The sequence below is a fragment of the Ambystoma mexicanum genome, chromosome 6p (genome assembly GCF_040938575.1).
Source record: "Ambystoma mexicanum isolate Mex_15411 chromosome 6p, UKY_AmexF1_1, whole genome shotgun sequence".
NCBI lineage: Eukaryota > Metazoa > Chordata > Amphibia > Caudata > Ambystomatidae > Ambystoma > Ambystoma mexicanum.
Window position 1 is genome coordinate 230,139,675 of NC_090935.1, and position 13,209 is coordinate 230,152,883.

Genomic DNA, 13,209 nt, shown 5'->3' on the forward strand with positions numbered 1-13,209 from the left:
TCCTGACAGGTCTGGTATAGGGCGTTGAGGGGGCTGCTGTACAGTTGCGGGTGTCGGGAGTCAGCGCGTTGAGTGGCCGGGGCGGGGCTGCGAAGGCACACGCGGCAGAGGACCCTGTTCGGTGTTAGGTGGATGGAGCACGAGTACGCCAGGCACAGGCAGGCTCCGGTGTCAGAGGAGAGTCAGAGGGGAATCGTTCAGAGGGGTCGTTCAGCTCCGGGCCAGCCGATACGGACACACGAGGGGACAGCGCAGCTGTCAGCGGCGAGAGGCAGGTCACTTGCAAGGTTTTGAATGTCTTCGAGTGACTCGGTGGGCGGATTTTTCTGGGGGGGCGCCGCGGAGCCTGCAGAGCCTAAAGACCAAAAGACTCTGCAGCAGACTCCGCGGCCGCTCCGCGGTCTTCTGGGTATTTTAAAGGCACCAGGTGAAAGCAGGTGAAACAAAAAAAGGACAAGAAGCAGGTCCTCACAGGGTTCAGGAGAAAAAGCTGTAGAGTCCTCTCGCAACCGCAACCAAAAGACTCTGCAGCAGACTCCGCGGCCGCTCCGCGGTCTTCTGGGTATTTTAAAGGCACCAGGTGAAAGCAGGTGAAACAAAAAAAGGACAAGAAGCAGGTCCTCACAGGGTTCAGGAGAAAAAGCTGTAGAGTCCTCTCGCAACCGCAACCAAAAGACTCTGCAGCACAATTTGTCTTTGACCATTGTGGTTATCTACGTGCTCCGGCAGTGGGGGATCTTAATACTGGCATCAATACCTTGCCCCAGTTGGGAACAATGTCTCAATAGTCGTGTAGTGCAGGGTCTGGGTTGCCCCCATCAGCGGAAGCGTGGCGTGGTTGGGGATAAGAGTTTGTCTCTGGGCCGACTGCTGTGCAGGCCAGTTTACTTTGTGCTAGCTGAGGGGGCTGGGAGGGGTTGGAAGTAAGCCCTATCTGCAGTCCGTGCCTTATTTGGTCCTTCCCTTGATGGCTAGGGTTATTCCCTCTTCTCACTGTGCTGTAGGCCGTTGCTGAGGCGCTGTTGCTGTTTTTTCTTCTTGCGCTTGGCCTGCCTCTTAGGAGGGGGGAAATGCTCCAGCAGGGGTGCCCGAATCCTGGATATGTTGCACTGAAGCCTACTGCATGAACTAATGGCTAAGGCAGCCATTAGTTCCTGCAGTAGGCTTCACGCCCAACTCCCGGATGGCTCAATCCCAGGGCAGGGCAGAGGTCCGCTGTGTCAATGTCTCACACCCCTAGTAATAAGCGGGTGCAGGTCTGTTCACTTGGCCACCCTTGTGGTTGTGTCCGCTTCCCTGGCAGCGATGCTGGCCCTCAGAGCATATACGTTACCCCTGGAGCCTTGTCTGTGTACAGTAATCTTACTTAATTATGGGGTTGTCCGTGTTGGTGACCATGGGCATACATCAGTTTATGCAGGCTTAGCTGCAGTGGTGGCACCTGTGGCATCGGTGTTGCCATGTTTTGGGGGCGGGGGAGTTTGGGAGGCCCACAATTGTAGCCGCAGGACTCTTACTGCATTTGAATGCGCTTCGCCACAGTGTGACTGGGCGGTGAGTGTGTTGCCACGAGTCCGGAAAACAAGGCGTTTCCTGCTTTGGTAGGGCGGGGGCCCAGGAGATGGTGTCATAGCGTGGAATGCCTCTTAATGGGTGAGCAGGTGCGATTGGGAGAGGAGACAGGATATCCCACTGGTCCTTCACAGCTTCCTCCCGAAGTGGCTCACCCCTGTCTTTCCCTGAGAGATTTCTTTGTACTGGGGCGTAGCAGCGCCAGAATATGCAGCTCCTGTTCCTTCTTTTACTTCTGCAGGGCGTCCGGGAGTGGATAAATTGTGCACACCGGTGTCCCCGCCTCACTCAGCCACTGGTACGTCAACGTACAGACTCCAAGCGTGTTGGGCCGGGGCACAGGTTGCAGGGCAGTGGCTAGGTCAACAGGGTGTGCTCCAAGGCCCCGATCCCGGCCGTCAAAGGGTGGTCCCTCCCACTCTTTGCCCGTGCAGTGTCGTATTCTTGAGCCCAGTGGCCGGGGGCCCGGGAGTCGCAGCAGCGCATTGCAGGCAAGGCGTAGGGGGAGGGGCCTATATGGCTCAGCGTATGTCACTGCAGGCCCCTTTCAGGGTTGGAGGCGTCAGGGAGAAAGGGCCGCACCTCAGATGCAGCCCCCCGCCAGGTGCAGGCTGGGCGACGGGCACGTCGCGGGCCGCGGGGGGGAGGGGCACAGACAGTCTCGTGTCCCATACAGGCGGCAGCAGGGAGTGTGGGCGGGGTGAAGTGCCGCAGAGATACAGTGTGCGGGCGGCTCCCCGGCCGAGTACCGTCCACCAGGCCACGACCTCTTTCAATCCTCACGATCGTTGCCTGCCTGGTCCGTGGTGTAGCGTACCAGGCCGTGCATGTCGGCCCCGGTGGCATTTAGAGCGTGTAGAGAGCTGCAGTGCCAGCCGCGTTCGGTACGGCACCAAGATGGCCTCTCCTGGACCACTGTCGGGCTTGCAGTTTGTTTACCAGTAATCCGACCCCGATTCCGCTCGGGACTTGAGCTGGGGGCTGCTCTGCTGTGGAATCGCTTGTTTCCCTTATGAGGGCGAGTGCGGGGAGTCAGGATATTGCAGGAGAATTTCGGCGGCCGCTGGGAGCTAGTTCTTTTACACCTTCATGCGTGGCTCGCACATGCGCACCCTCATCACAGTAATCCTTGATGTTAGCCTCTAGACCGTAGTACAAGAAGGAAGTGAGTCCAGAGTCACACCCAAGATGTGCCTTGGAAAAAGCAGTGTGTGTACGCGTAACTGCAGAGGACACTCTGGAAAGGGGGTGCATGTTTGGCTGTAGCACAATGAAATGTAGTTCAGTGTCATTCTTGGAAAAGCATGTTTTGACTGATTTTTAAATTATCTGTATTAGCGAAAAGCTGATACCTGTCTTATTTCTTTGTGGAAATAACATTTTTAAGCGTTCATCTATATACAGTTTCACAGAAGAGCACTAAAGGTAAACTAAATTAATGGTAACCAGAATAAAAAGATGTGGAAACGCATTTTTTATTATTCTTGTTTTAACCATGATATGGAGATCATCAGTACATCTAGAGTGGGCTGAACCTTCTAAAATACAGTTAGACACCTCATAACATGGGATGGTTTGTACAAGCTTCCCATCTTCTGACAGCGACGTCCGCAAAACTATTTAAATAAATAAAACTATTTATTTTCAAAGAAAACGGACACGCTAAAAGAAAACCAATTCTCATTTGGACTTCTAAATCCAGTGTTGTTCCCTAAATTCCGGGGCGTGAATTAAGCCGGTAGAACAAGAATTATAGCTTTTTGGTACTGTAGGGGAACTAGTAAAACAAATACGCCTATACAATAGTGATAATTTTTTCTCATAACAGTTAAGGTTTTCTACTCAGGTTCAATCAACAGTCCTATGTCAGGGCCACAAGATTTAGAATGCCTTCCCAGGTCATGATTAATTTGAACTGTCTGGCACTAATCGGAGTGGAGCCAACTTGCTGATAGGAGCTATTGTAGCGAAGCATCGCAGAAAGAGGGTGGGTCCGAGATGAGATTTTCCTCAATAGACAAAGACAAAGGAATATCAGAAGGAACAGAACAAACGAGGACGTGGATTCTTTAAAAAACCAAATACATTAAAACATAGAGCTTTACCTTAGCTATTTCAGAGGCCCAAGAAATTGAAATCTGGTTTGGCACTGCTGACGACATCCGCACTAAAGATGTAATGTTGAGGGGCCGCCCTTGCCTTTTCTGCTCAATGCCATTTTTGGGAGGTGGCGCATATCCCTTGACAAAGAGCAAAAAAAAAGGTGTTTAAAAAGCAATTTGCAACATAACTAAGAACACATTTAAAATGCAGATGTCCCGTTTTTATAAATGTGTTATACAGAGAGGTTGTCCTCTTTGTAGTTGCACCCAAATGTTGAAGTTAAGAAAACAATGGCTCTGGAGAAGCAAAGTGATTGGCCAAACAATTAGGTCAAACAAGGAGGCTGCGATTAGAGCTCAGGTTGCTTAGTTCAACATCTGGCAGGCTAACTAACCCACAGACCACATGCCCGCTGTGAAATAACATGGATTTCCTCTATGCACAGGAAATAATCGGACCAAACAGGCACTGCATTTGGAAAGTATAATTCATTAGAATGTGTTAAACACAGGGATCTGTAAGGGACGTCATGCACACTACATATATATGCTCCTGGTGCATTATTTATCACCACCCAAAAGAGCGGACAGCACAGGGCCACCTGTAGAAAAAGGCCACTTCCACAAAATAATAGTCTTTCTCGTCATAAATAAGCACATGAGTGTTTTAATAATATTTCATTTAAATAATGCAGACCTAACCGACAGAACATAGGTTAATAGAGTCCCTCCCCAACGCAAAACTCATCGTATTATGCCGCCGAAAGGCCAAGGGGTGGCATAAACGGGGCTTATAGGAAGGTGCGGGATAAACGGGCGGTAAATACAGGGGATATGGGGGCTGGCCTCCCACAGAAGGGCTGCAGTAAAGCATCCAACTCGGCGAAACGGGATGGATCGAATTAATAGCACTATACATGGACATGGTAAAACGCATGATATATAGGACAACTGGGACTTTGAAAGGGGAATGGTTTAGGACTTAAGCTATGCAGTTCCAGGGAGTGGAGGGGCAAGTAAGTGGCCCGTTGGTTTGGAGCCGAGATTGTTCCAATAAGTGGATGTCAAGCTCCTTCGGATCTGGAGGAATGAGGGGAAGAGTACTGGAGAGGCCTTGTTTAAAAGCCATTCCTTTGGGGAGCTTACGGATCTCGAGCACTGTCTGTCGGGGCATGGCTATGAATCATGCAGATTTGGCCAGACATTGTTAACCTTTACACCACTGGCTTCTTTGCAGTGATTGCCCTGTAAATGATGTATTAGGGCTTGCACTGGATGTGTGCTTGTAGAGCAGGAGTCTGCAACCTGTGGTTGTTCAGATGTTATGAACGACATGCCCATGATTTTTTATCATTGATATTGATATTGATATTTTATTTCTATCGAGCTCGTACACAAGTGTTTCAGAGCACGATAAGGGAGGGGAGGGGAGGGGAACAGGGGAGAACACAACAACGATCTTATTAGGCCCAGTGACACTGAGAACGCGCAAGTGCATGAGAGAGGGGAGGGGAAAAGTACATGGAAGGGGGGAGAAGTGGAAAGTGAAGCAAAGGAGAAACATGTAAATAATAATAAATAATATAGGCAACAAACAGTGGTAATGCAGCCAGCAATTTGCAAGTGCTAGGTTTAAGGCAGCAGACAGGGTAGGTCTTATAAGTGCAGGAAGAAAAAGGGGGCTGTATGGGTACAGATACAGACTCCAGTGCAAGGGGTGGCCCGGAGTCAGGGTGAGCAGGTACCTGGGCCCAGAGGACAGAGGGTGGCCAGGTGCACAGTGCCAAGAGAGAACAGATCAGCAGGGAAGGGTGAGCGAAGACAGAAGAAAAGAGAAAGGTCTTGAGATGCTTCCAGAACAGGAGATGGTTCTCCTCAGGTTTTAGAGTGGCAGGGAGGCTGTTCCAGAGGGAGGCTCCAGCCGAAGACAGATTTACCCCCAGCCCGTTTCTTTGAAAAACGACTGACCCTGAGGAAGTGAAAGGTAGAGGAGGGAAGAGCTCGAGAGGGGAGGTATTTGCAGAGGGATACCTGAAGGTATTTTGGACCCAGGCCTCAAAGCCTTGTGATCAATGGAGAGGGTTTTGAATTTAATCCTTTCATCCATTGGGAGCCAATGGAGAGATTTAAGAGGTGGAGAGATATGATCCCAGGGCTTGAGGCCAAGGACAAGTCTTTCAGTCCTGTTCTGGATTAGTTGGAGAGGGTGGAGAGTAGAGGCAGGTAGATTTAGAAAGAGGCTGTTACAATAGTCTAGCCTAGAGAGAACCAAAGTGTAGGATACCATGAGCTTCTGGGGGAAGGAGAGGAAAGGCAGAGAGGCAGAGTACCTCTGAGGAGGTGCAGTAGGAAGTTTGACTTTTTAGAGACCTCAGAGATGTGGGCTGAGAAGGAAAGGGTGGAGTCAAAGATGACCCTGAGATTCTTAGCCTCGCAGGTGGGGGTAGCAGGAGGGCCAAGTAAAGCCGGCCAGAGAGTGAGGAGAGAGTGAGGGGAAGGGATGGTGAAGGTGTGCCGATGAGGAGGATCTCCTTCTTGTTGGCATTCAGACAAAGATCATTGGTGGCATACCAATCTTGAATGGCAGGCAATCAGAGATGAGAGAGGGAGAGGAGGTGGCCGAGGGCAGCCTGAAAACGAGTCGAGTGTCATCAGCGTAGCACTGGAAATTTGAGCAGAAAATGGCAATTCAGTGGGCGAGAGTTGCTAGGTATTGGTTGAAAAGCCGAGGTTGAGAGGTTAGACTCCTGGGGAACACCACAGGTAGAGAGGAAGATAGATGATAGGAAGGACCCAAGTTGGACCAGGGAGGGTCGATCAGAGTGGAAAAAGGTCAGCCAGGCCAGAGCCTGATCAGTGATACCCAGGTTTTCACAGAGACTGTTGAGCAGGATGGTATGGTCGACTGTGTCGAAGGCAGAAGAGAGATTGAGGAGGATGAGGACAGAGGGAATGTTAGAGTCAAGGTTGGAGAGCAGATCTTCACGGATGTTCAGGAGAGCAGTTTCCGTGCTTCTGGCAGCTCTGAAGCCAGACTGGTGGTCCTGGAGACAGCCAACAGCATTGGAATGAAGGTTAAGGTGAGAGATGGCCAACTTCTCCAGGAGTTTGCCCAGAAAGGGAGTAATGGAAATTGGGTGATTGTTAGCTGGACAAGAAGGATCAGCTGTGGGTTTCTTGAGAAGAGGATGCACAAAGGAGTGCTTCAGAGGGGAGCGGAGGGGAAGGATCCTGAGGCAAAGGAGTGGTTGCAAAAATCAGCGAATGCCGAAGCGAGGGTGTCAATGTGGTCCTTGATTGCTTTAGAGGAACAGGGATGAACCTGTTTTGACAAGGCTTTCATAGATCAGACTTGTCTAGCGACCTCGTCAGGGGAGAAAAGAGGAAAGGACAAGAAGGATGGTGGTGGGGTGGCTAAAGGTGGGTCAGCAAGCACAGATGGAGAGGGGAGAGGAGGGCGGGTGTGGAGAGGGTGGACAGGATGTCCTGGGTTTTTGAAATGAAGTGAGAGGCAAGGGCATTGCAAAGAGCCTGGGAGGCAACAGGAGGGGTAGAGACTGCAGCAGGGTTGCCCAGCTCCTTGCAGATTTTAAAGAGTTCGGCCGAATTGTTAGATGCCGCAGAGACACAAGCTTGAATGTGGACTCTCTTCTTGGGGAGGACAGAGAGTCAGTATTGCCTTTGTAGCAGGCGACAGGCCAGTTTGTCAGAGGATCAGAGGATGAACAAGAAGCCCTCCATTTCCTCTCAGCCGCCCTGCACTTACGTTTAGGTGTAGCTAGGTCAGAGTCATACCAGGAATTGCACTTGGCTTTGGACTTCAAACGGATCCTCATGACAGGGGCAAGAGCATCAAGAGGGTCAGACATTGAAGAGTAGAGCAGAGACGGGGCTGTGCCAGGATGTGAGACAGCCAGAGGTGGAGGGGGGGGGGAGAGATGAGAGGAGAGGTGGGAGTGATCGCTCCAGGAGAGAGGAGTGGTCAGAGTGATGGAGAGGGGGAGGTCAGAGGAGATCAAGACATCGAGTGTGTGCCCTGCAGAGTGAGTCGGGCCAGAGGGTAGGATGGACAGGGAGAGTGAGTCGCAGAGGTCACGGAAGAGTGCAGAGAAGGAACAAGGAGAATCTAAATGTATATTGAGGTCACAGAGGAGGAGGAGTTGAGTGGTAGAGGCCAGAAGGGAGGAGGAGAGGTCCGCCCACTCAGAGAAATGAGGTGATTTGACCAGGAGGCCGGTAGATGGTAGCCACAGTAAGAATGGGTAGGCGAGAGAGAAAGCCGACAGACAAGGCATTCAAAAGAGGAGTAGATCTGAGTGGAAATGATAGAGGCAGGAATCCACTCAGGAAAGATCATGGCTACCCCCCCACCGGACCGGGAGGATCTGGGTGCAGAGAGGATCTTGTAGCCATAAGGGAGGAGAGTGTCAAAGTTCGTGACAGAGCTGGTCGTGAACAATGTCTCAGTAAGACCAAGGACATCAAGGGCTAGTACTTCAAGGAGGTGGCAGATGTCAGAGGAGTGTTTGACAGCAGAGCGAGAGTTGAGAGTGGCAACATGAAGAAGGTTTCCATCTTTAATGACCTTCTGGGAAGGGGTACAGATCAGAGGTACGCACTGCAGAGGAGAAAGAGCCCTAGGAGGGGCAGAGGAGGAGAAGAGAGAGGGCAAGGTAGCCAAGGGGGGAGAGAAGGGGACAGCAGGAGATGAGGAAATTGATGAGGCGAGGGAAGCGACTATCAAAGAGGAGGAAATTGGCCTGAGGGCCTGGGACCATGACAGTGCCATTTAGCTAGACATTAATGATGACTTTAGAGGAGTCGAAGGAAGCCATAAGAACTTCGCAGCGAGTGCCATCACTAATGGGAGAGGAGGAGATAGCACTTTGCAGACTTGGCCAGTGTGCGTGTGAAGTGATACAATTGGTTTTGGCCTTGGATCATAAGACGAATCTCAAAGGCCAATAAGAAGTGAACAGCCACACGCAGTCCCGGACAACCTATGTTTATTTATTCATTCATAAAAATCACAGGGCATGCAATACATTTTTGGCACAAAAAAGCATATAAAATGTACCTTTGATTACATAAAGGAGAAGACATGGGCCCTTTACAATGGAGTGAGAGAATGTGACTTGAAGACCAGATCTTGACTATGAAATAAAAATGTGATGGTGGAGAAAGAGCTAAATTAAGGATGGAGGGGTGACACAAAAGTGCTGTAGTGTATCCGTTAAGGCTAGGTAGAGAGGAAAACAAAGTGATGCAAGAGCGTAGAGTGCTAGGGAACAGGTTCATCAGGTAGGAGGAGGGCTTTTAGGTTGGATTTAAATAGTGGTAGAGTTGGAGTAGTATAGAGAGGGAGAGGAAGAGCAGTCCAGAGTAGGGGAGTGAGAAAGAGCAGAAACGAGAGGGAGAACATCGGAGCTCAAGTCGTGGCAAACAGTTGAGCCGAGGATGATCGTGAGGAGGAGAGTAGGGAGTGAGATGAACAGATAGGTAGGGTGGGTGAGTCCCACAATAGTTTTGAAGATGATGAGAAGAAGTTTATATTTAGCTCTTTGTTTCAGAGATAGCCAGCCAATATGGTGACGGGCAGAGGAAGTAGAGGTAAACGAGAAAGGATGAAAAGTGTGCAACCACGAAGTTGAGGACTTTGTCCAGAGGTGAAAAAGCAAAGTTTTCGAAGGCCATAGAGGCGACTGGCCCAGTAGTCCAATCTAGAAAGGACTAAGAAGGAGATTAGCTGTTCAGCAGTATTGAAAGGAAGATGAAAGATTTTTCTGATATTGAGGAGGTTGAATCTGGCTGCAGTGGAAGATTTGGAGATGAACAGCGAGAAGATATGTCATGGGTCAAAGATGACACCACGGGTACAAGCGGAAGCAGAGTATGGAAGGTAGTCGGGAGAAAAAAGAAGAAGAGGGGGAGAGGAAGAGATAGCCTGTTTGGCTGGGAAGTAGAGCTCTTTAGTTTAGTGGAGTTGAACATGAGCGAACGAGGCGCCATCCAATATCTGATGGCAGAGAGACAGTTTGTATTATTGACAAGAGCTTGTTGGATAAGGTATACGTTACTTACCTGGAACTATTGTTCTCCAGCATAGGGTCAGGCATGGATTCACATGCTCATTAATAACAAATACATAGAAGTACAACATTACACAACCACGGGAGGTGGCAAGGCTCAACAGAAGCAATTAATTCTTACCTCTGGAATAGGCTCACCTCAAACGAACAGATTGTGTAGCACTGCTTGGCCAACTTTGGACTCCTCCCTGGAATCTGTCGACGCTGTAGTACTTTTTGAAGGTGTGCATGAACCTTCCAGTAGCAGCCCTGAAGATGTCCAGCAGGGGGACACCAGACAGGACCGCCGTTGTCGCAGTGCTCGCTCTGGTGGAGTTGGCTCTCTGAAGGCTGGTTCGCCAACCGATGACAATGTGTGATGCAGCCGGAGAGCCACCTTGAAATGGAAGCCTTAGACAAGGTCTTATCATGGTTCACTGGACCAAAGTTCACAAACAGTTTTGAAGTCTTCCGAAAACTCTGTGCGTGTCACGAGCAACGTCTAGTGAGTGCAAGGCCCTTTCCCTGGTGACGATGATTTCAGGAAAAAAACAGGTAACACCAAAGGCTTGTTGAGGTGGAATTTCGACAGAACCTTCAGCATGAAAGAGGGGTCCGTACGCAGTACCAACCTCGATTCGTCAGGTATGGTTGCTTGCAGGATAGGATCTGGATCTCACCTACCCTTCTGGCAGAGGTGGTGGCCACAAGGAAAGCCATTTTCCACAAGAGGAACTTGAGTGGGGCCCGATGCATAGGCTCGAAAGGGGCCCCCATGTGCCTAGTAAGAACCCTGTTGAGTTCCCACACTGGGGCAGGAGCCTTCACAGGCGGGAACGATCGCAAAAGTCCTTTAAGAAATTCCTTGATGAGTCAGTGGGACCAAAGTGAATATTTTCCTGGAGACGTGACGTAGCGGGAGATAGCCGCCAGAGGAACCTTGATAGAGGCGTCCGCCAGTCCGGCGTTGGCTAAGGATAGCACGTATGGAAGGATCTGCTGGGCTGTGACCCTCAAAGGGGTGATGTTCTGAGACCAGCACCACGTAGCAAAACACTTCCACTGGTAACCGTAGCACTTCAAAGTTGACGATGCCCGGACCTTAGCGAAAACCTCCCTGCAGTCTGCAGGCAACTCATATCCTCCAAACTCTAGGGCTGCAGGAGCCAAGCCCTCACGTTCAGCAATTCTGGGTCGTGATGAAGGATTGCGCCTCCTTCTCTACTGAGAAGATCCGGAACCCCTGGCAGCTTGACAGGAGGTGACGCCGACAGGCTGAGTAGGTCTGGATACCAAACTTGCCTCGGCCACGCCAGAGCGATGAGTGTCATCCCGCATGGACACGGTCTGAGTGTGTTGATGACTCGTAGCAGGAGCGGGAACGGAGGAAACACGTACAGGAACAGCCCTTCCCATAGGAAGGAGAATGCGTCCCCCAGGCTTCTCAGCTGGTGGAATCTTCCGGCTTTTGGAGTTCACCGCCATCGCAAACCGAATGATCGGGCCTGTCCCATCAGACGAAAAGGTGGTCCACCTGATCCTGACGAAGCACCCACTCGTGGTAGGAGTGCAGTTCCCTGCTGCGGGAGTCTGCAATGGTGTTCTTGACTCCCGCCAGGTGGAAAGGGATGAGGAGCATCCCCTGTCTGACAATGCAGCACCACAAGTCCTCAAGTCCTGCGCTTCCTTGGAGAGTGCCGGGGATCGAGTGCCCCCCTGCTTCCTGATGAAAAACATGGTGGTGGTGTTGTCCATGAAGATCCTCACCACCTTGCTTTTCAGAGAAGAGAGGAACGACTTGAGGGCCCAGAAAACTGCTCGTAGCTCCAGGATGTTCATATTGAGATCCTTCTCCTCTGGCAGCCACAGGCCTATGGCATGCGGACGTCCGGAGTATGTTCCTAACCCTCCAGGGAGGTGTCCGTGATGACCGTCTCCTGGTATCAGGGGTTTTGAAACCCTGTGCCTTGGGCGATGTTGGAACGGACACCCCAGCATCCTATCGCCCAAATGAACTCTTCGTTGAGAGAGCTCTTGTCCATGAAGCTTCCAGCAGGCATCCACCTGTATCCAGCGGGCGTCCAGGAATTCCTGAAGGGGTCGCATCTGAAACCTGCAGAGACGGACGAGGTAGATGCAGGATGACATCATGCCCAATAACGATTTGATGGCCCGCACCGCAGCTGTCTTTGTCGACGACAGCCGTTGCACCTTTTCTTGAATGGCTGCTACCTTCTCCTCCGAGGGCAAAGCCAGGCAAGACACTGTACTGAGTCTTGCGCCTAGGAACAGGGTGTTCAGTGATGGTTTTAAGCAGGACTTTGGATAGTTGACAGAGAATCCCAGATCTGTCAGTAGCCGGACGGTTGTCTCTGTATGTCTGACGGCCAGCTCCCGCAAGCAGGTGTGAATCAGTCAGTCATCCAGGTATGTGTACACATGTATGCCCTGTAGACGTAGATGGGCCGCCACTGGTGCCATGCATTTAGTGAACACTCTGGGGGCTGACTTCAAGCCGAAAGTCAGAGCCTTGAATTGGTAGTGCTGTCCCTACACCACGAAATGTAGAAACTTCTGATGTTTCTTGTGAATGGGGACGTGGAAGTAGGCGTCCTCTCGGTCCAATGATGTCAAGAAGTCTCCTTTTTCCAGTTGGTCGAGCACGTGTTGCAGCGTGATCTTCCAGAATTTTTAGGACTTTAGGTATTTGTTCAGACGTAGGTGTTCTAGGATGGGCAGTTAGGCAGAAACCTGTGCAGTTCCCTTTGGGACCACGGCAAAAGATTTAAGACTACAGGTGTTTGGCAGTAAACCCGCTTGGTAGCAGTCTGCACCACACAGATTCATATGGTAGCTGTGGCTGAGCAGTCAGACTTCCCTCAAGAAGAGTTAGGCAGTATACAGAGTATTCACAATAGGTCAAAAGAAAGAACACAGTCCAACAAGTAAACACTGACCAGGGCTTGGTGTAAAAGAGATATAATTATTTATTTAAAACCACATCTAGAAAAACACACAGGCACTAATAGTAAGCAATTCAAAAACACGGTCACTAAAAGATTTTCACTCCCTTAGAAGCATATTAGACAAGTCTTAAGTAAAGCCCCACTTATTTTCAGACAGCGGTGAGCGCTTAACGCAGATGGCACTCTAATAATTTGTTTTAAAAGGGAGAGAAGAGCAGAGAATACATTGAAACAGGTGCCTACACTTTTACAAGAACACAACAAGAGAGGAAGGCAAAGTAAAACCGTGAAGTTAGAGTTCAGTAGGCCAAATCCACTTTAAGAGGATCAAACGAAGTGTGTCCAAGGTCACACGGCTGCAGTGCACAAAAGTCTTGAAAAGGTTCAAAAAGAGTTGGACCAAAGAAAGGGACCAGTTAGAAGGTCAAGTCGGCCAGCCCAGTCCAGAAGGTTAAGGGGTTATTATTACCTTGTAGCAATCTTTAGAAAGGGAGGCCTGGC

At 50.3% G+C, this 13,209-nt stretch overlaps 1 protein-coding gene across 5 annotated transcripts in view; it reads right to left on the reverse strand.

Annotated features, from left to right (window-relative positions):
- The window catches only part of PIAS2 (protein inhibitor of activated STAT 2), a 940,364-nt gene that overhangs the window by 558,754 nt on the left and 368,401 nt on the right, over nt 1-13,209 (reverse strand). For all 5 annotated transcript variants that reach the window (XM_069626926.1, XM_069626927.1, XM_069626930.1 and 2 more), the window contains one exon: nt 3,678-3,812. In XM_069626926.1, the coding sequence (XP_069483027.1) occupies nt 3,678-3,812 (135 nt within the window). The remainder of the gene's footprint in view (nt 1-3,677; nt 3,813-13,209) is intronic.